Consider the following 22832-nt stretch of genomic DNA (forward strand, 5'->3'; position numbering starts at 1 on the left):
TACTACAAGAATCAGTTAAAATCTCGTGGTCCTTTTTTCTTCCCCATTTTGAACCGGTACATGAAAATGCAATTTTCTTCATGCTTGCCTGCGCCGATTTTGAAAATTCCTTCACTAGTCGATTTCTCTCGACGAGTACTACAAGAATCAGTTAAAATCTCGCGGGCCCTTTTTTCTTCCCATTTTGAACCGGTACCTGAAAATGCGATTTTCTTCATGTTTGCCTGTGCCGATTTTGAAAATTCTTTCAGTAATCTATTTCTGTCGTCGAGTACTACAAGAATCAGTTAAAATCTCGCGGGCCCTTTTTTCTTCCCCATTTTGAACCGGTACATGAAAGTGGGATTTTTTTTCATGCTTGCCTGCGCCGATTTTGAACATTCCTTCACTAATCGATTTCTCTCGTCGAGTACTACAAGAATCAGTTAAAATCTCGCGGTCCTTTTTTCTTCCCATTTTGAACCGGTACCTGAAAATGCGATTTTCTTCATGTTTGCCTGTGCCGATTTTGAAAATTCTTTCAGTAATCTATTTCTGTCGTCGAGTACTACAAGAATCAGTTAAAATCTCGCGGGCCCTTTTTTCTTCCCCAAGCCAATATTTTTTTGTATATTTTGAATGTATTCAAGTATGGAACAAAAGTATTATATAATTCCCTTAGTAGGCTTCTCAACTTAATATTTTTCAACTTAAATTTTATTTATTTTAATTATTTATTTTCTTGTGACTCAATATTTAATTGCAATCGTTCATTGGGGAGAAGGGTGGCCATTCTCAAATATATAAATATAGTATTCTTAAAATTTATGTGTTCTCGTACTATTAGTTTCTTCCACTAGACCTGGAAATTGCAAAATTAATACCTGGAAAACCTGCAAAATTCAGGGAAATTGAGTTCCATATTTATGTATGAACACTGCTATTTACATTTTTTTTTTTCGAATAGGGAGAACTGTACGAAAGGGTGGTTTGAGAATAGTATAACAGTAGGTTTCTGGGAGTGTTGTTCGAAATGAAATCTTTAAGTTTTACGTCCCACTATTATGCTGGCTAGGCTCAAGATGACGGGGTGTTGTTCGGTGGGGGTCAATGTTGCCAATTTTGGGTAAAGTCGCTAAATAAGGGGAATTCGACCTCAACGATAGCGCAGGGTGACCATAAAATTTTCAGTTAAAAACGGGACAGGTTCTTGCAACACTAGACTTTTAGATCTACCTTTGTTCTTATCAGTGCCTTGATATCAGAGTTCCCCCTCTCTCTCTTCGTTACAGAGCGGGTACTTATGAAAAAGGAAAGACACGTTGAAGTTTGTTTAACACACAACCAACTGCTAAAACCTCTGCTGCCTTTCGAGCAGTACTGCGAACTATAGAGTATGTTTAATATAGGGATTTTCAGTTCAATTTTTGCCGCTTTGTTATTATTAATACTTTTAAAAGGAGTAAAGGTACTGGGTTTGTTATTTACTTCTTTCATTTACATAAAACGGGACGAATACTACTTTTTTCCATCTACTGACGGGACGGCCCCGACACGCCCCTAAAACGGGACTGTCCCGGTCAAAACGGGACGTATGGTCGCCCTATGATAACGACAAAAAAAAAAATCCGATTGGAGACTTTTTTGGGTGATTTTTAAATAACGATTTACCTACTTACACATTTAGCGACTTTTTGCTGCAAACAAAATGTTCATCTGTAGAGAAGCATTATTAGTTCAAAACAGTTTTTACGTTCTTTTTTTCTGTTTGTTTGTTTTAATCAGCGCAAGTGATGAAGAGTTTGGAAATACAGCGTACTCACTACTCCACAATCCTGCATTGTTATGTTACCCTTGCCCTCTAACGAAGAATAACTACAAACTTGATGTCCTTTAGTTCGCAGAGTTTCCGTTGAGAGACACACGTAATACATCATTACCGATAGCAACAAGATTAGCTATAGATGCGTGAAAAAAGGCGAAGAAGGTGTTTGTTATATTTGTCCTCTGGGGTCTTTTAATTATTCTGCACTTTTTCTTTTACAAAAAATTGCTTAACGTAAGTACTGTAGTGTTAATTATTTCGGAACTATTTTGACCACAACATGAACAAAAGTACCCGAAACAACCTGAAATGATCCCTGAATTAAAGGATTGGTTGCGCCCTGTTTACAAAGATGTGAATAGAACCAGCGGCGCAAATCTGTCTTCAACATTGGGGGGAGGGGGGGGGTAAGACCGTTACCATACTTTTTTTGGCGATGTCCAAAATACTTATGAAGTTGAAAAACAATGTTGTGGAGGATCAGAGTTGTCTTTAGCGTTAGGAGGCTGCAGATTTGAGGCTTATTCTGGGGGACATCTCACGTTCCTTTGTAGCAATCGGACAAAAATCATCAAATTTCTCCCAAAAAACACATTTCAAATCGGATTATTTGGGAGAAGTCCCCCTCAGTTCCAAGATTGGAGGGGACATGTATCCGTCATCCCCCCCCCTGGATTTGCGCCAGTGAGTAGAACATATTGTTTAGTTTACATCTACAACTTTTACAATGCTTATAGACAATGAATTTCTCGATTATTTCTTATAGCGACTTTTCACCCAAAATTGGAGTCGTCACCTCTCGTTTCGCAAACTTATTGCCAACATTTTAGAAACTGGTTGCGGGGAGAGCTACAATGGATGATTCAAGTTATTTCGTCGCTTCCGCTGTGAACCTAAGTACAAGATTCCAAAAGTCACATTTTTTTGGTTCCAAACAATATGTCTGCTGGGTGAAAGCATAGACTGGAATGTGTTGCCTTTCCTACCTTATCTTTAATCCCATAGTAGCTCCTTTCCCAAAGTTAAAAAAATGCAATTCTTCCTTTGTTAATAGTACTTATGACCCAAAGTATTACGTAAGCATTGTATGTTACTTATGTAGCTCACAGAGCCGCAGCTATGGGCGAGCAAGCAAAGCACGTGTCCCGGGCGCGTGGTTGGAGGGGCGCCTAAAAGAGAGGTTATATATTAGTACTTTTCCTGGCGGTATTTAATACTTTTCATCAGAGTGCGAAATCATGAAATCAAAGTGAGAGGAAAAAATGAAATGAAATCTTTGAGTTTTACGTCCCACGGTTATGCCGGTTAGGCTAAAGGAGACGGTGATTATGAGAAATGAATGAAATGGTGGAATGAAGTAAGTGGGAGGAAATGGGAGAACCCCGAGAAAATCCACGCACACGGTGTTTGTCCACCACAAGGTTCACTTGGCGGGGCTAGGATCGAATCCGTGATCCCAAGCACCAGAGGTGAACGCTCTACCACTGAGCCACCGCGGCCCTAAAAGTGAGAGGAGACTGGAGGAGTGAAGAGAGAGAGAGAGAGACAGAGAGAGAGAGAAGAAAACGCTCGCACTTTTACACTTCAAAGTAAATTAAGTCATTTATTTTTTCTGTCCCCCTCCTCCCCCTCCCCTAAGTTCTGTCAAAGTAAATAGCTAAAAACACTCCCAGGCCAGAACCGCATCTACGTTGGAAATTTGATCGAGATCGGTCGGTCGGTGCAAGAGATTAAGAAAAAATGAAATGAAACCTTTGAGTTTTACGTCCCACAGTTATGCCGGTTAGGCTAAGGGAGACGCTGATGATGAGCAATGAATTAAATGGTGGAATGAAGTAAGTGGGAGGAAATGGGAGAACCCCGAGAAAACCCACGCACACGGTGTTTGTCCACCACAAGGTTCACTTGGCGGGGCTAGGATCGAATCCGGGACCCCAAGCACCAGAGGTGAACGCTCTACCACTGAGCCACCGCGGCCCCCGGCCGGGAATCGAACCCGGGTGTCCCACGCCAAAGGCGTGTTCATTAACCACTTAGCCACGAGGGAGCTCATCTGTGAGGCAGTGTAAACCCCCCAAAAAAGAAAGAAAATAAACGCACACTGGATGTTTGCGCAATTGAGGATCAAAACATTCTCAATGGAGTATGAGAAATAGTAAACGTCAATCAATGTGTGCTTTTGCTTATTCATTACTTCGTTAATACTTAATTCCTTCTAGAAATAGTGAAACAATACTATGAAGAAACACTAATTAAACTAATAACAATTACGTTGTATTTCTTACCATACCGTTTTTACCACCCATAGAATTTCAATCTAGCACTATACTGCATTAGTCACGCCGTAACGAAAGCTGAAATTCAAAGACCTGGCACTCGTTAACTGTTGAAGCTGTGTTGTAGCTACCTGTATATCACGCGGCCTGCGTTGGTACTCCTCAACATAAATACGTCACAGCCCAAAGCCAGGAAACATCACAAACAGAAAACAGGGGCACAAGCAGTGCCTGACACTTCACGAACTCAAACCCACCAAGACTCAACTCAACATGACCTTCAATTACGTTCTAGAAACCAAACCAGTGCTAAGGCACAAACTCACCAACTTCCTATATGAAAACACAAGAAAAAAATCTAACGTTTTGGTTCCAAAGTGATGACATAACAATAATACTAAAAAGGTTTTAATTTTCAGTAACCCAAACATTAATTAACTAGGGAACATAACAAAGCAAAAATAAATAAATAAAAATAAATTAAATTAAAAAATAAAAACCTGACAAGTAAGCTCTCCCTGACTACTTTTTTTTTTAATTTCAGTGAGGCTGTAAAATATGTCAATATCTTCGTTATATATATATATATATATATATATATATATATATATATATATATATATATATATATTTCATTGTAAACAAGTTCTTTAAACAAAAGAAAGCTCTGAGAGCGCTTACCTCTGACGCGGTAGGTCCCTGGTTCGATTCCTGCTCCCGACAAATAGGCTTTTGGTGAACACTGTAGTTGTGGTTATTCTTAAGACTTTCCAGTTTCCTTACATTTTCTTGATTCCACCATTATCATGTATCTCATCGTCACCTTCTCTCTTACATTGATGTACAATCATGGGGCGTTAAACTAAAAGAAAAAAAAATCTTGCAAATATCCTAGTAAAAATGAGTTTTCTAAACTACACTAGTGGCCCCGCGTAGCGTATTCGCTAACGCTCTCGCCTTCGGTGCGAACGGTCCCGGGTTCGATCCCGGTGGGGGAACTCGGTCGAAAAAGTATCAAAAGATTTTAAGTCCAGCCATCCTGAATGAGGTTTCCTTGGCTTTTCCCCATTCACAGCAGGCAAATGCCTGAGTGGTACCTAACATATAGGTCCCAGGCCGTTTTCTTCCTTTAGTTATGCAATTATGTTAAGCAGCCCTGTAGTAAAACTGCTCCAAGTAATAAATCGTCACATATAAAACGGAATGAATAAACACATAACATTCATTTTGCTACCTTGAAATGTAAAATGTTTCAAAACATTAATATTCAAAGATTTCTCAAAATTCAGATTCACCCATTCCATTGTCCTCAATCATTAACGAGTTTTACAATAGTAAGAATTGTATTCATAAACTACATTACTTACTTAGTACTATATTAAAGCAAGTTACACTAAAAGAATATATAATTAATGGAATATTTAACTAAAGTAATAGTTAACTAGTGTACTTACCCAAGCACTTGTTTCCTTCCTCTCTTCTTTTCCGTTTGTAAACAACCTCGTTTCGCAAGCAAAAGACGGTAGTTCAATGACGTCAGCCATGGCGAAAGAAAGAGGTGTCTATAGGCGGCCTGGATCTCACACACAGATGGACGTATTTAACATATAGCTGAAGTATTTAACATACGTATACGTATGTAAAATACGGAAGATTGTTAGATGTCAGACATCCTCCAGCGACATGATGTAATATCTAAGCGGGTAAAAGGCAGTACCTATGTAGTATATGGATAAAGTACGCTCCGTACAGATTTCCTTAGTAAACATAACGAATCCTTGTATTTGTACAATATACCGCTGTCCGGATAATGGATTTTTCTCAGTGTACAAACTATGATAGGTACACAATAAGTTTACCATACACTTTTAAAAATATATAAATAATAGCTTAAGTTATTTTTGTCAGTGAAAAAACTGGGGGGCTCAGACCTTCAAGCCCTGGAGTAGATCCGTCTCTGCCTGGGAAGTTTCTCTTTATAGTCGGATCAATTATTATTTGTGTTGGGCTTATAAGTCTGCAATTGTTGCAGACTAAATTATCTGTAACAATGAAATCTATAAAATACTAACCATATTTTAACAATTGCCTTAATTATTTGTGCAAAATTATTTTTAATACTTAATACAATACGAATAAGAAAGTGAGTATTGCTGTTGTGCAAGTCTGCATACTGAACAAATCAAAATTAAAAGCCTTAACTATAATAAACCCTCAGAAAGAAAATGCGCTGAGCTTATCCCAGCTCTAAACCGAAGAGTTTAGGTCTACTATGATTTTTTTTTTTTTTGGTTGCTATTTTAAACACTTTAGCTTTATGTTCTCCTTCTTTACAGGTGGAATATGAACTACTGTAAAGCACTCACGTTTCGATGCTCTTCCACAAGGAATCGAACCCGACACCTTGTGCAGCACATGCTACCGAATAGACCAGCGGGCAGAGCAAAATAAAATTAATAGGAGAGTAACTTGTACCGTCAAATTTGCAAATGTTGACAGTTATTTTGTTAATATATTTATTTATTTATTTATTCTACTATGTTATAGAAGAAAAAAAAATACACAACACAAAACAATGCTGATGTTACGTAGAATTGTGTTGTCTTAAATTAGGTTCCCAGTGGAGAATGAAATGAAATCTTTCAGTTTAACGTCCCACACTTATGTTCGTTACCCTAAGGGAAACGGATGATTATGTTAAGCGAATGATGATAGAGGAATGGGTAGAATGACTATGTGGGAGAAAATGGGAGTATCCCGAGAAAAAAAACACGTGGAAGAATATAATATTCGTACTTGTCTAGCATTCTGAAGCAATTACGCTACTTCAGTTAAGAGGTAACTGACTAAACTAACTAACTCTATGCATATGAAATCCGAAGGTTCAATACCGCGTCCAGAAAAGTTCTCAACTTACTTCCATCCTCAGATCTTACTTAGTATTCCTATTTCTGCGAAATTCGTCTTAATATTGTCCCCCCATCTGCGCCTAGTTTCTCCTGATGGTCGTTTCCTGATGGGTTTTCCAGTTAAGATTTTGAAAGCGTTCCTACTTTCTTCCATCCTGGCTACATGGCCTGCCCACCTGAGCCTCCTAGATTCGATAACCTAGCAATGTTTGGAAAGCCGTAAACCAAACCTAGGTTCTTTATATAGTTCCTCGTTATAAAGTTTCCAACATTCTCCATTCCCGTTCCTTTTGTTAAGTGACTTCAGTACGGAAAGCCAGAAATATTGGCTGCAGAAGCCAATGAGCTGACCAAAAATAATCAAATTAAGAGTTATTAAGCGGGTCATACTGTAGCTCTTATTAGGCAATAACGCCGAAGCTTTCAGTAATGTATGGGTTTCCAAAGCAAACGTATTGAGCGAATGCTACAAATAGTACGCACAATATTTCCTTATCTTCACGGTAGTAATTATGCATCATTGAATACTTAATGTGTTTCAGAACTAACACAAGATATCAGGCTATATTTCTTTTCAAACTAAAGAAAGAAGAAAATCAAGGTCTCCTTGGTAACACTGTCACGTTCAGGAGATTTTCTTTACAAAATTGACATTGCTTTTTTTTTTTTTTTTTTTTTTTTAATGTTCGTAGAACTACTAACTCTATGGTTCTTTACTTCTGTTGCAAAATTTTGTTACAAATTTGCCTTCTACGATAGAAAATGACAGAAAAAGTTAGCTTTGAAAATATAGTAGTTTAAAATAAAACGTTTTTCCTCTCATTGTAACTCAATTTATTCATTCTTATAGTTTTTCGTGCGCACGACAATTGAGTTGAGTTAAGTGTGTGTGTGTGTGTGTTTTGTGTGCGTCATATTTTAAAGCTCTACTTGTACAAGTGCAGGTAGAGCATAGGTAGAGGAAATTACAGTCCGGAATCGCTTTCTCCTACGTCCAGATTTTATAACAAAATTATAGTATAGTACAAAGGAGATATCAATTCTTTAATGTTTGGGTTAAAGTAGGTGTCCTTTCGACCTGACGGTCTCGGAAGGAAATTCTTACTAAGCAAGCTACGTGAGAAGGAGTAGGACACTCAATGCTCCACTGCAAGCAGAGAGGACTTAGAAGTCCGATAAAGCTCCATTGCAAACCAGGAGGAAAAGGAAGCCAAGAGCTCCATTGTGCAGTGCTATTCAACCTTTTTTTCTCGTGTATTCCCAGACACAGTTCGTCATCCACTTGTGTACCCCTGAAGCTGTTTAAGAGAAATTAAATCGAAATGAACTTATTAAACTTAATACACATGTTCTGTTGATTTAAAAGGGGGACAAACAGAGCCCCATCCAAAGGACAATCAGTGTGCCAATCAAAAGACTATTTATATGGGGATAAAGTGCACATCTGAAAAAAAAAGCCTGAGAAATTTCAAAACGTATGGAAGACATCCAATTCTACTGAGGGGATTTTTCCCTCATCCTTCCTGATAATTCGCACACTGAGGACAATGCTAAAATTCAAAAACTAAAAATAATTTTAGGACTAACCTGTTAATGAGATGACTGAGCTTGTTTCCGGGTCGACAACTCCTCGATTGTTAGTCGAATGTTCGAGAGTGCGAGAATCAGAGCTGATTCTAGATTCAAGCAATTTATGTGCTTCGTTTTTATTGACGTTAACGCAGAGAAACCATTGCAAAAAAAAAAAAATCCATTTATGAAAATTCAATAAATATTGGAAATATGCTTATTTTAGATTATGTTTCCCCAGAAATATCTTCGCGTACCCCAGGGGTACCCATACCCCCAGTTGAATAGCACTGAGCTAGAGGCTTTAGGTTTAGGAGATATATTTCCAGTGAAGCCAAGAAAGGGGAATTGACCAATCAAGAGTGTTGTCTTTCCTTGGATTCCTCTCGGTTATGTAGGCGCTCCAGGTGAGGTGGTGTCGCTGTTGTTCCTTTTTATCGCATGACCAATGGTGTCGCTGTTCCTTTTTATAGCATGACCAGTGGTGTCGCTGTTGTTCCTTTTTATCGCATGACCAGTGGTGTCGCTGTTGTTCCTTTTTATCGCATGACCAGTGGTGTCGCTGTTGTTCCTTTTTATCGCATGACCAATGGTGTCGCTGTTGTTCCTTTTTATTGCATGACCAGTGGTGTCGCTGTTGTCCCCGTTGTCTGCTGCTATAGTAATCCATAGTAAGAAGCACATGGTTGATTTTTGTAAATAGAAGCACAAGTCGGCTGTTTGTAAACACAACCATACGGTATATATTACAATATGCAACAATGAAGTTACGAAGGAGTTACTTTTAATGTCAGTTTCGAAACACGACCGATGTTTGAATCCGGAGCAGGTAGGTGTTACAGACACTACTATGTAAGATAAACCCCACAGTATAGACTGTGTTCCCTACTACAGTATTTCGTGTTCCATGAGAGCAGGACTACCAGACCACACCACCATCTCAGGCTTGTGGGCATGAGAGAAATGGAAAGACAATTTCATGCTTGTTTATAACAAGCAATGAGGTTTACTAGTTAATGAATATTTTACAAGTTACAATGAATAATTTACAAGTTGAGGTTAACCATAATTCTTACTCAGTAATATTTCTAATTACGAATGTAATTTACTGTATTTCTGTCAGTAGCTTACAACAGCCTTACTTGATGTTCGCACCTAGAGATTAGGAGCTACTACTCTTCTGAAGACTAAGGGGGAATTCGAAGTGTTCTCGAAGTTCCTCTGTTTGTGTCTCTGTCGGATTGGAATACGTACAATTTAGGATTTAATCTCTCTTCGCTTAATGACATTTTGCCTAACGACTTATCAGTAACTGATTTCTCCAAGATAATAATACGACTTGCTGGTATGAATAAAATATGATATTGTAATATTACAAACAGATTGTAAGCACCCCAAATAAAGAGTGTAACCTATTGGGAAAGTTGGCCCAAGCATTAAGTTTTAAAAAAATGAATATGCAGGGATAGTATAAACGATTCATTCATTTCGAAAATGCTATATTTTCAAAACTATTACACGTACACACATGAAAGATATGAAAATAACCACAAACTCACCAAGTTTGTACCGTGTGGCAGTATGAGCTTAGTACCTGTAGAAAATGGAGGGAAAACACTAAAACAAACGTCGAGTATCGTCTGGACGTGTGTCATGTCACCAAAAAGGCACATATTGGTGAACATTTGTAAAGGGCGTATAAACTCACCCTCTTTGTGGTTCTTTTCATATATCTTTCTTATGTGTACATGTAATACTTTTGAAAGTATAGCCTTTTCAAAATGAGTGAAATATTTATGCTAACCCTGTACAGGGTGGGCCAAAAGTCACGAAGAGGTTATACCTGTGAATGACTTTTTTTATTTATCATTAATTTTCACTTATATTTTACAGATCTGAAAACCGAGAATGGGAGACTTTTTTTACACTTATGTGTGGAATGTAATCTCAGGTAGGTGTTCGCCATTATGCCACAAAAGTTATTAACCACATTTATGTGGCGATTCTCTAGATGAATATTTTAGATAGTGTAGACTGTATTGGTATTATGAATTGTAAAGAAAGAATTGGAAAATTTTCGAACATATTTTACTACAATAAAAATAAATCATATAAATTATATGCGATTTAATGCATAAATAGTAAAATTACTTCAATTTGATAGCTTTTAAAAATAATTCTTTGCATGAAAGTTTTACAGTTTTTCTGGTAAAATAAAATAAGCTTTGGACTTGTCTCAATAATCTGAAGTAGATTTTGGAAACAACCCTGACTTAACTTACTTATACTGTTTGTGTTTTGTGTTCAAGGAAGCTTTAAAATATTTACATGAATTTATAAACTACAAAATGTAAATATTCACAAATTACAATGATTTCTGGATTTTAATTTTAGTATACTACAAATGGATGTTGAATTTATAGTTGTAAAACAGACTACAGTTGGACCTTATAACCCGAATTAGTTGATATCTCGACAGGCCCGTAACCAGCCGAAAAATTTAGGGGGTCCCGGTAGAATTTAGGGGGGGCCCGACCCAATCATATTATACTTCATCACCATATTATAGTTCATTTGCAAGCCTACCGTGAAACTTTTAGGCGGCCAGCCAAAGTTTAGGGGGGGCCCGGACCCCCCGTGGATACGGGCCTGTATCTCGAATGTTGTTCACATTCTCTTGGACTCCTCGTAACACTCAATGTTAAAATTACCTCTCTAAGTCAAATATTTAAATATTACAACCTTGATAAATCGAATTTTAAGGGTTTCATAATCATATTTGAAATCCTAAGTAACTTGAATTTTCGTATCTGCGAACCTCTACGAGTCGAAGTTTACCTCTGTAAATCGATTTTCTTTTAATGTAACCTCGATAAGTTGAAGCATAAAGCTATAGCTCCGTGCTTTTACGTAATATTGTTAAGTTGACTTTGAATTTAACGTCCCTTTCAGCATCGAGGCTATGTGAGACGGGACCTAATGATTAACGTGGAATCCAAACCACAGGAGCTCCCGCCGGGCATCAAACCCTGTTCTCCGACGGTAAAAGCGCGTACGCTAACCGCTTTGCCATGAAGGAGCTCTTTTACGTCATTGTCATTGTTGCTAATGTGTATTGTAATTGTGTTTTACTCGTATCTACTATTTTAATTTTATTGCTCACCTTATTTAATTTAAGGAACTCTTACAACTTAGAGCTATGGAGGTTGAATGAATAAAACTTCGAGTTATGGAGGTTATATAGTCAATTTTTATGAGAAACTCAGAACCTCGTTGTCTCGAATTTCTGTTGTAGCAACTTTGGTTATTCGAAAAACTCGATTACTCGAATTTTTACCTATTCCCTACAGCTTCGAGTTATCGATGTCCCACTGTATATTATTTTCCGGATTTACTCTGCTCTCTGCAACTTTTTTTTTCTTTTTCTTTTCTTTTCTTTCTTTTTCTTGGCCAGAAATTATGCTATATTTGAACTTCTTGTAACGCAGTCATTGCCAATTGAATGACCCATGACGTAACAGTTTGCTGCTTCCATTCTCACTAAACTACATAAAGAGAGGAAGGAATAAATAGGAAACCCAATATTGATGAAGAAAGGCAAGCAAGGACAATCGTGCACTGCTAACACTTATTTAACTGATTCTCCTTGCTCGTCTCTTTGCTCTAGTTGTTCCTCTCTGTCGTTTTTCCGATCTCCATAAAATGTGCTTCTATGTCACGCATCGGCCAACTGAAAATGACTATTTGTGTTTCAACCAAAATTTATACATACGGATAAGAATGTATGTATAAGAATCGCTTTATATACATTGAAATTGTGGTTCAATACTTCTATTTACGCCTGTAGACTAAGTTGATTCTTTTACGGTAATTGGTTTGGTGAGTTAAAAAAAGAAGAAAACACTTGAATATAAATAAAAAAAAAACTTTATTGATATGTTAAATTTTATAATAGATACAACTTTTAATAAATTCTATAAGCAACAACTTACTTAAGCCTTTGTACCAACAGGTAAATACGTAATCTAGCGTAATTTTCCTTAAATGGACGTGATTTTATCCCTGATGTGACTTCATATCTCACATCTATATCTCCTACTAGTGTCTCGGAGATGTGGTTACAGCATAATATTGAGTGTTGACTACACACTTGCTTCTGCACGTGTTATATTAATTAAATACAGCATAATGTATTATATCACTATATATAATGTATTATATATTTACATACGTATTTATTAGTAAATACATGTTGCATTTAAAATAGTCATTATAATACCTAGATATATATATGAACACCACTGACTGCTCTGAGCATTCGGTTTAGCCGATCGATCATAAAGTTCATACCAGTTTCACAAACATCAGGATTTAAAAAAAAATGAACTAATTTTTATTACTAAAAATGAACAAGAAAGGTCTTCAGATTAAACTGGCTGGATCTTTATTATATTCGTTTTAATATCTTTAGATGAAGCTTCTAAATAGCTTGACAGTGTAAAGTATCTTGTTTCTACTTCCTTGAAAACTGAGTTATACTTTCAAAAATCCCTTTTCTATATTTTGTGGCTTTAAGAACGCTGTATTACTATTATCCTCAAAACAATGATGATCTATGTGTCAATTAGTTGTTAAAGTTAATTGAGTACAATGGCTCGCTTACAGAGAATGGTGCACTTTATTACACACTCTATTCTTAAATTAAATAGCCGGTGGGGACATTCGGTCGAAAAGGTGTAACAATACTTTTAGGCCAGTAATTCTAAGTGAAGTTTTTCTGGGATTTTCTCACTCGCATTAGGCAAATGCTGGGATAGTACCTAACACAAAGGCCCAAGTCGCTTTCTTCATTCCCCGTTCCTTTCTTTCTTGCCCCAATTCCCGGACAGTGTGCTTGCCGAAAGACGTCATCCCTCATACGTGTCGGACTAAAGGCCATAGATGCAGGTAACGCCGAGAAAGATAATAATAATAAATAACGTGATATTGATTTTAAAGTGGGGAAAGTGTATAGTTAAGATACCGCTTAGCAATTAGGGGAGCAAAACTGGAATATCGTAGTCGATCATGTTAGCAGAGGGTTTTCTCTCACCGTCACTAGCAGAGTGTTGGAGTAGCACCTTTTAATACAAACCCTTCCCGACCCGCTTGTAAATTTATTTCTCGTGCTTTATTAGTAATTATTTCCAGTATTCCATGTTAGAGCGGCATATACGGGTTGCTCTCCTATATTTTGTACGTTGTCCAACCCTGCCCTTAATCACTGCCAAACAAACGGAACTATTTTAAAGCTTTCCCTCTTCAACGACAAAAAATCACCTTCTTATTTTCCCTCACTGATAAGAAATTTTATTTTTCTGTTATGTACTTACTTGTAACAATTACACTGCTCGATATTAAAATGCAAGAAAACGCAACAGAAGGAGAAAAAATGGCAGCGCCAAACTTGGCAGGTAAAGACCTACCTGATGCTAGAAGTAGTAAATGATTACACTTATTACTGTGCAACACGTGACAATGCGGCGACGGTTAGTGGTCTGTGAACTTATCATGGGTGGTCAGGATAGCTGCAATACTGCGAGTCATCGAGAAGAGGGCCTTTGGATGTCCTCCTGAAGAACGGTGAAGAGAGTGTCTTTAACACGGTACCACAGCTCACCAGGGGCGGATCCAGGACCGACTTCCGGGGGGGGCGGGGGGTTGTCATACTGCTACTTTTAAGGGCTCCAAACTTTGGGATGGGTTTTATTTATATACATAAAATAAGGAAGATTCCTCTTCTGGGGGGGGGGGGCGATCGCCCTGATCGCTTCCCCCTGGATCCGCCCCTGCAGCTCACCAACTGTATAGGAATTAGACTGGCAAAAGTATTCCATTTAAACTTCTAAATAGACTATTTAAGTAGTTAAGAAGAAAAGAAAGAGCTATGTTATGGCTGAATATGAACAAATAGGTGATGATCGTTTTACTCGATATGCATATCAAATGTATTTGCTTATATTATAAATAATTTCAGGTATATTGATAGAATATAATTTATGGTTATATTTATAGTGAAAATAAATGCTTTTCTTCCTCCTATGGACATTCCTGTGTTTAGTAGAAGTGTTTTACTTGTAACTAATATTAGTAGAAAATTCAGAATATATCGACATATACGATATGTTCAGTACACAAACATTAGGCTGAAGACCATGCAAATTTTGTACTACACATAAGATTAAATAAGTTTAGTGTTATGCTGGTAGTGTTAATATTAATGGCATTATTCTGCATGTAAGAAAGTGAATTCATGATCTAAACTCCAAAATTAAAGGATATCATTAAAAACAACTCTTTTTAAAAAGGTAAATGCTGATATGTAAGGTTTCGATATGCTTCAAATACAAATATATTAGATGTAACGCCAAGTCTTCGACCCTGTGTAGATCGTTGAAATCGTGCTTAATTAAAAGTTCTAATTGGTTACTTGGTCTGACAATAAACAGAAAAGCGTATTCATGTTCATTACCATCATTATTCATTTTCAAATAATTAAATCGAAGCAGTACTGTTTGTAAGTTGCATGTAGAGCGCCTCAATACTGCAAACTTCCTGCACACTAGCGGCATCTATTGGTGTGACATGTAAACAGGGAGAGCAAGTAGTGGCACCTATTAGCTTGGCTTGTGCTGCTAGGTATTAGCGTTTCTAACATGTTTCTGTATTATAAATAGACCTAAGATGTGAAGAAAAGAATAAGGCATTGAAAGATATATCGAAGATACCAGAAGTTTCCAGTTGTCTGTTATCAAGTACGAAAGATTTTAAAAGAGCGGTAATAGAAAATCAGTCGTATAAAATCGATGATAAGTCAGAGATGTAATGGGGCATATCTGGGAGTAATATACGGGGCCCACCAAATACTTGGGCCGCGGTGGCTCAGTGGTAAATCCAGTGGCAATAGCCGAGTGGTCTCGGGCGTTCGGCTTCGGATCATGAAGCGCAATTCAATTGGGGGTTCGAATTCCTCTGACGAGCAAGGTCGGAATTTTAACTGTCCTGGATCTTTCCGTATTCGTGTCCCTGTCGTGTTTGTATTATGCAGAAATTGCGCGAACTGCCCATGGCGAACGGTATCTCGGTTGGCACGAACTTTAAGGAAAACAAGTGGTAGAGTGTTCACATCTGTTGCATGGGGTCCCTGGTTCGATCCAGCTCTTACCAAGTGAACCTAGTGGTGACAAACACCGTGTTTGTGTGTTTTCTCGGGGCCCTCGTGTTTCCTCCCACTTTCTTCATTTCATTTATTTCTTTTCACTGTCTCCTTTAGCCTAGCTGGCATCACCGTGGGACTTAAAACTCAAAGATTTTATATTATTTTTCCACCTAATACTTTTATTGCAAAGTACCGTATATACTCACTTTACATTCACGAAAGAAAGCACACATATAGCGAGGTTTACGCAATATTTTTGAAAACAGTCGAACTTACACCTACCGGAAATTTTAGCATTACATTATAGATAATAATATCCATACATTATTGTGTACACTAATGACAATATAAAATATTTATTTATTGCTATATTTCGTTTTCTTTGTCTTTCTGCATAATCTCAACACTCGTATAGCACAGAAACATGCGTTGTGCGTTGAACGTTCCACGAACATGGTGTGGCAATTCAGATATTCGTTCATGTCCCGAACAAGTGACTTTCCTGTGGTATATTTCTTATCTTTGCGATATGATCACAGAGCAAGTTTCGGACATTCAAGTATTGTCCGTGACGAGCACACCATACCGAAATCCAAGAGAATTGATATTTCCATTACTTTTAAACTTTCTACTATAATCCTGAATGTCCTGAGACATAGGTGAGACTTATGAAGCATCTAAAAGTTGTTCTGAAGATACATTGCGCAATGTGGGTAATAAAGCACAATTTTTGAATATTATATCTAGCTCCACCTGCCATATTCAAGTTATGTTAAAAAAAAAGACACTTATCATAAAGCATCAACGATCGGGGACTAAATCATCTATATTGAGCCGCAAGAACAGGACAACAAAGGCAAAAATGGCAGCCTGTTACGCAATTGAATTTAGACGTGATTTGCTTGCTATTGCATGGATCGTGATATTTCGAGGAATAATAATTGAAATCACACACCAGCTATTAAAATAATAATTCCTATCTGACGAGTTCGTACGTTTATTTTGTGGAGTTAGTGTTGTGTGTTTATATGTTGTTATTGGTTGAAGGAGTTTGGGAAGGGAATTATGACTTTACATGGTGACCAGAACATACGGGTACTAAAAGTCAATACATACCGTCACTGGCGCAAATTCCAGGGGTGAGGGGGACAAGTCTTCCCCCAATCTTGGAACTGGAGGGACTGTCCCCCCAATAATCCGATTTGAAATGTGTTTTTTTGGGGGGGGGAGAAATGTGATGATTTGTGTCCGACTGCAACTTCATATATATCGTCTGATATACGTATAATATACAACAGAGAGTTGAGTTGATTTTTAGTTTAACGTCCTTTCCAACAGCGAGGCCAGAAGAGACGGAACCTACTGATTAACGTGTAATCCGAACCGCATGAACTCCCGCCGGGAATCGAACCCGAGTTCCCCACACCGAAGGCGCGTAAGCTATCATCTTAGCCACGAAGGAGCTCTATAATATTATAACAGGTTCACCTCACAAATCAGATTCATCTACTGTAATATGAGTCTCATCTCCCCCCACAAAAAAAATAAGCCTCAAATCTGCGGACCTCCCAATGGTGAAGACAACTCTGCTCCCTTGATCCTCCAGAGCTTTGTTTTTTAACTTCATATATATTTTGAACATCGCTTAAAAATATGGGAACGGTCTTCCCTCCCCCAAATGTTGAAGACACATTTCTGCCGATGCACACAGTCCAATTCTTGGTTCGTGATTTTATAATATTGTTAAAGTATTTGCTTTAAGTTGAAGTGGAAAATGGAAACGAAAATATCACCACACAAAGTAATGCATTCCGATATTACAAGGTCCATATATAAAGTGTCGAAGCTCCATTGAAAAGAATGAAAAAAGTGGGCTTTCATTGCACTAAATGAAGCAACAGGAACAACTGATTGTGCGATAGACAGAAGTGTGAGAACTGTTATTAAAATTGGTATATTTCATTCAACCATATTATTCAAAGAACGTGAATAAATCCACACTGTAGACAGTGGCTTAGGGAAGGGTCTGGTGCGCTTAAGCCTATCCCCTCTTAGTATAGTGATATAAAAATTGATTCTGTTAATATGCAGTATATGCCATTTATCTCAGATAATATGTTTTTTCTTATAATATGTCACAAGTATTGTACAGTCATGTTAAAAACAAAACTTACTTCCTAGAAGCTCCCTGTAACCCTATTTAACTTTTTAACAAATTAGTTGTACGGAATTATTCCTCTTTCGAGGGGGAGGGGAGAGGCTCTTTCTCGTCAGTGTAAGTATCAAACTTTACCGTCTGCGGGTGCGAGTAAGGGTATCTGAAAAAAAAGAAAAGAATCTGCTCAATTTTTTTATTAACCTGGTTCTACTTCAAATTGGACCATTAATATTTTCTGGTGTTGACCCATCATCATGAAGGGCCGCGGTAGCTCAGTGGTAAAGTACTTCCCTCTGGTGCGTAAGGTTCCTGGCTTGATCTCAACTCGTGCTAAGTGGGCACTGTAGTGGACAACTACCATTGTGTGGATTTTGTTGTGTTCTCCCGTTTCCTTTCACTTTTTTCATTCCACTATTTCGTTCATTATCATCACTTTCCTTAGCCACCAAGGAATAATCGTGGGTCATGATACTGAAAGATCTTATTTAAGTTTTTCAGCATCATGAGGAAATTGGGAAACTACTAGAATTAAAAACGGAGGTCCAGAAACCAGAAAGAATGACATGTGCATCACCACGTTGAACATGTTACATCTGGCTTCTTATAGCTCCTCGAGAATTGTAGCGGCAGTTGTTTAAGTACTTCTTTCTATCTGTTAACTTATTTCATCAGTATTTCAAGCCCGTATCCCTATAAAGTATGAGATCTGTTTGTTATCTGTTTCCCCTGCAATTCGGCTCACCTCTGTGTACTGAAATAAAATACTTAGCATGGTGTCAGAACAGCACATGAAAGTCTATCTGGCAATGCGGCGAACGATTCAGCCGGTGACGCATGGGCAGTGTACCGGTTTATGCTTATCTGCACTTCTTTGATATGGCAGTTTATATCACCAATGATATTCTTCCACTGTTGCAGACGTGCTAAATTAACGTTTTTTGACATTATTATTGACGTTTTTTGATATGCTTATTATTATATACTATTTGATATTCTTTTAATTCCATTTTGATGTGGGAAAATTAAGTTTGCAGCCATCTACAAGCTTTAGTGTTTGATCCCATGTTAAATAGTCTTACGTATTCAGCGCAGAACGACTTAAAGTATGTACACGACTGTTTCCATTAAATTTGATTTTGTTCAGTATACCCTTTTGATTTTCCTTGAAAAACTACATATGAAAGAAATTTCAAGTAAAACATATACCTCTGGCAACCCTGTCATGCGGCTGATGTCACTTGTAAATAAGGAAATAAGTTTGCAATTATGCTGTACGCACAGACGGATCAAACGAGTAATACTCATTATTTTCATGGCCAAACTTGCCATTCTCTATTGTCAACAAAAGAAACAAAAGAGCTAAACAAAGCGAAATAGTACCTAAAAAAAAGCAAAATAGACATATATTGTTGGACAAGGTACTCTAATATGACTAACTCTACATTACTACATTAACGATCGGCTTTTAGTTAGAAACATTTCTGCAATTCTAGACTTTAATACATCCAATCATAGTATTCCTTAACGATTCAAATTGCTTCTTAATTGTAAGTGTATAAGCGATCTTATGACTAGTATACAAACAACAAAAAATTAACTAATATCCTAAGGTTATTTTATTTAAGTACAAGCATTTTTATTTTGATTAATCCAATGTTCTCGGGATTGCTGCCAGAGTGAGTGTTGCTGTGCTGAGCTTTCGTTACCATATAGCGGTAACATCTTCAGAGCTATGTGTTGGAGTGTGCTTGTCGTACAATTTATATTGTAGTGTTTAGGAATTGCTGTATTTCTATTGGTTGTTTTTGTTGGCCAATGGCGTGCTCTGATTTTGCTGGTGGAAGCTGTTCTCTGATTAGTTCAAGATCATATTTTTATTTTGCTTCCTCAAAGTAAATATGAAACGTAAAATGTTTATTATTTTAGTTGTTGTGAAGATTTACTTCTCATTCGGGTGGACCGTAATTGACCAAGTATTTTATTAGTTTAACTCAAACAAATAAAATACTAGTATATGTTTGTAGCGGTAATAAAGAGTGCACGATAAAGAACGCAACTTTTGAAATGCCCGTCATTTCTGTTCTAGTAAGTTGGCGGCACTGAACGTTACACGATTTTCACCTGTTGTCTTTGTAGTTAGCAGTCACGGAACGCCGAATAACGAATGGTAGTCGTCTGTTTTCTGTACGAATAGGAATGGAGCGTTTCTCGACGGAACAGCGTGTTGTCATAGCGCTCCATATCTATCCATACAGAAAACAGATGTTGATCATGCGCTATTCGGCGCTCCGTAACTGCTAACCACAAAGACTACAGGTGAAAATCGTGTAACGTTCAGTGTTGCCAACATACTAGAACAGAAATGGCGGGTATTTCAAAAGTTGCGTTTTTTTATCGTGCACTCTTTATTACAGCCACAAGCATATACTTAAATGTTCATACCAAAGGAAGTGTCCTTGGGTGGAGAATATAATAATGTAATTAACTTTCTCTTTGAAGATTCTCTTTGAACTTACAGCTTTTTAATAATAACAGCTTCATTTATTCCTTATGGTGATCAGTTTTAAAAAGTTTTCTTTAGAAATAAGAGAAGTTTTTTTTCGTTATGTATCGCACCGCTGTGATACTTACTTGTGGCATCCCGATGAAGTACAGTTTAAGCAAAATTACAATAAACCCAGTGTGAATCTATAAGAAAAGTATACCATTTCCCCGTGCTTATGTCACTAAAGATAAAAGAGCGCATTTTCGTTGATAATTCTATAATAACATTAATAACATGTTCTTTAGACTCGCAATTGTATTGTTGTGATTACTATTTTGTAATAATTTAAATGGCTACCTTAAATATTCTTTAGCATACTTCATAATAGTAAAAGTTTCAGTACTACAAAACATTTCTTTGGTACAGTTCTCCACATCTTATCATGAATACTGAATTGTAAGTTACGTAAACAAAAATTAACAAATTGTGGTTAATTTCTATGATTTGATAAAAAAACTAACTAATAAAGTATAACACATCCTCAACACATCTTATTTCTTTACACAGTAATATTAAAAAAAAAAAGATATGCATTAATATAGGAGCATTGCTCAAGCTCTCAATTTTAGATTCCTTGGATGCTTTAAAGTTAATAAGCTTCGTTAGCTCATATACGATGTGAGATACGCGAGGAGGTTATACTGTTTACATCCAAAGCCACTACATACAACATTCAATAAGAACAATCAGGTCCCTTCATTTCTCAGTACTTTAAGTAAAGTATAATTGATTAATTAAGATCGATTGTTTGTAAAGGCATTGGTGTGATCGAGGCAACGCGTGCAAAGGCAATCGTCGCAACTTCCAAATTAATAAAATAGTCATCTTGTATAAACTTTTTAGTTATGCCATTATGGCATAAAATAGCACTATTTCCGTATAAATAAATAATTATTTGTTTTTTAAAAAATTATAAATTTTAATCTAATATTATTGTAGCATTATGCTTATTCTAGTTAAGGCGGGTCTTCTTGAATTGTTTTCTTTCCTCGGTAATATTTGTATAGGTGTTTTGGTATTCTTGTCCAACCTTTGTATCGTAACATTTCATCCACTTCGTCAATCACAGAATCTAACGTATCATGAAGTTTTGATGAAAATGGATCCCTGAAACAAAGAAAATACTATATTTTAGAAAACTTCGCATACACAAAGTAAATCAGAAGACATTTCGTTGAAAAGAGTAACATTAATAAATATGATCTTACTAAACCTCTTCATTTTAATTTTCCTCCCACCAGCTTACTTTTCCAGTACTTATTTATCACTTAGAACACTTATACACTACAGAAGAGATCCTTGGAAATTTCTTAATGATTTTTCCTAGTCAAAATCTCAATGTATATGGCATCAGATCGCATGTCATTTCCCATGTTCTGAACGATCCTACACTGAGAAAAAAATTGTATGTGGCGTGCGTAAATTCGTATGTTAGACTACATTTGTAAATCCTGTACTTTTTAGACAACGTTCAGCAAACGTATAACTGAAAACGCATGTTTTATAATACTTTCTGTATAAGTGTTCCATCCGTACGTACTTTCCGTATGAAACAATATAGGCGGTCAGGATCTCACATACAAATGGACGTATAAAACATACAGCTAAGGAATGTAACACAAGTGTTTGCATGTGATATACGGAAAACTGTTAGATGTCAGACATCCTGCAACGGCATGATGTAACATCCAAGGGCAGTGCCTATGTAGCATACGGATAACGTATGCTCCGTACTGGTTTCTGTAGTAAGCAAGAGGATTTTGTATATTTGTACAATATACAGCTGTCCGGAGAACGGATTTTTCTCAGTGTATGAGATTTCTCTCGTTTAGACCACTCTCTATGTCGGAAAATTTGTAAGATTTCGATTTAAGTGGCATCAGGTGAGAGAAAGTATGCTTGTTTTTAGAGGTGTGCAATTTAGCAATTGACAAACATGGGCGTAGTTATCCTATTTTATTGTGAAGTGCAAATTTGTGAAGTGTAATATAATTTTGAAAAAAAATATCACAAGAAATCCAAATATGTGGGCGCTGCACCTGTGAGTTCAATATTTCGTGAGAAATGGATGTTGAACTTCTCAAGCACGTAATCAGGTCAGACAGGAAAAATCTTCACGTGTATGGCACAAAGGGTAGGATTTCCTACGATATATGTTATAACATTTTCCCAAGATAAATCGTATAGGATTTTATTTCCTAAGATCTACCTATAGTGTATAGCAGGCCTTACGTGTTTTCCTTCTGTCATTTCTCTACAAGCAATACAACACACGATTACCTGGAGCCGATTTTTCAAAACCACTAGTCTTGTAATACTAGTGTGAAACTTAAAACCTATCATTTTACAATTGCATACTAGCTGAACCTGCGC

General features: G+C 37.0%; 1 protein-coding gene across 1 annotated transcript in view; it reads right to left on the bottom strand.

Moving 5' to 3' along the window:
- Positions 1–20713: 20713 nt before the first annotated feature.
- LOC145687157 (sialate:O-sulfotransferase 2-like) overlaps positions 20714–22832 on the bottom strand; it is a 99597-nt gene continuing 97478 nt past the window's right edge. Inside the window, exon 7 of the mRNA XM_081760618.1 lies at positions 20714–21566. Coding sequence (XP_081616744.1) covers positions 21416–21566 — 151 coding nt within the window. The 3' untranslated portion in view covers positions 20714–21415. The remainder of the gene's footprint in view (positions 21567–22832) is intronic.

The sequence above is a fragment of the Thermobia domestica genome, chromosome 6 (genome assembly GCF_964235325.1).
Source record: "Thermobia domestica chromosome 6, izTheDome1.hap1.1, whole genome shotgun sequence".
NCBI lineage: Eukaryota > Metazoa > Arthropoda > Insecta > Zygentoma > Lepismatidae > Thermobia > Thermobia domestica.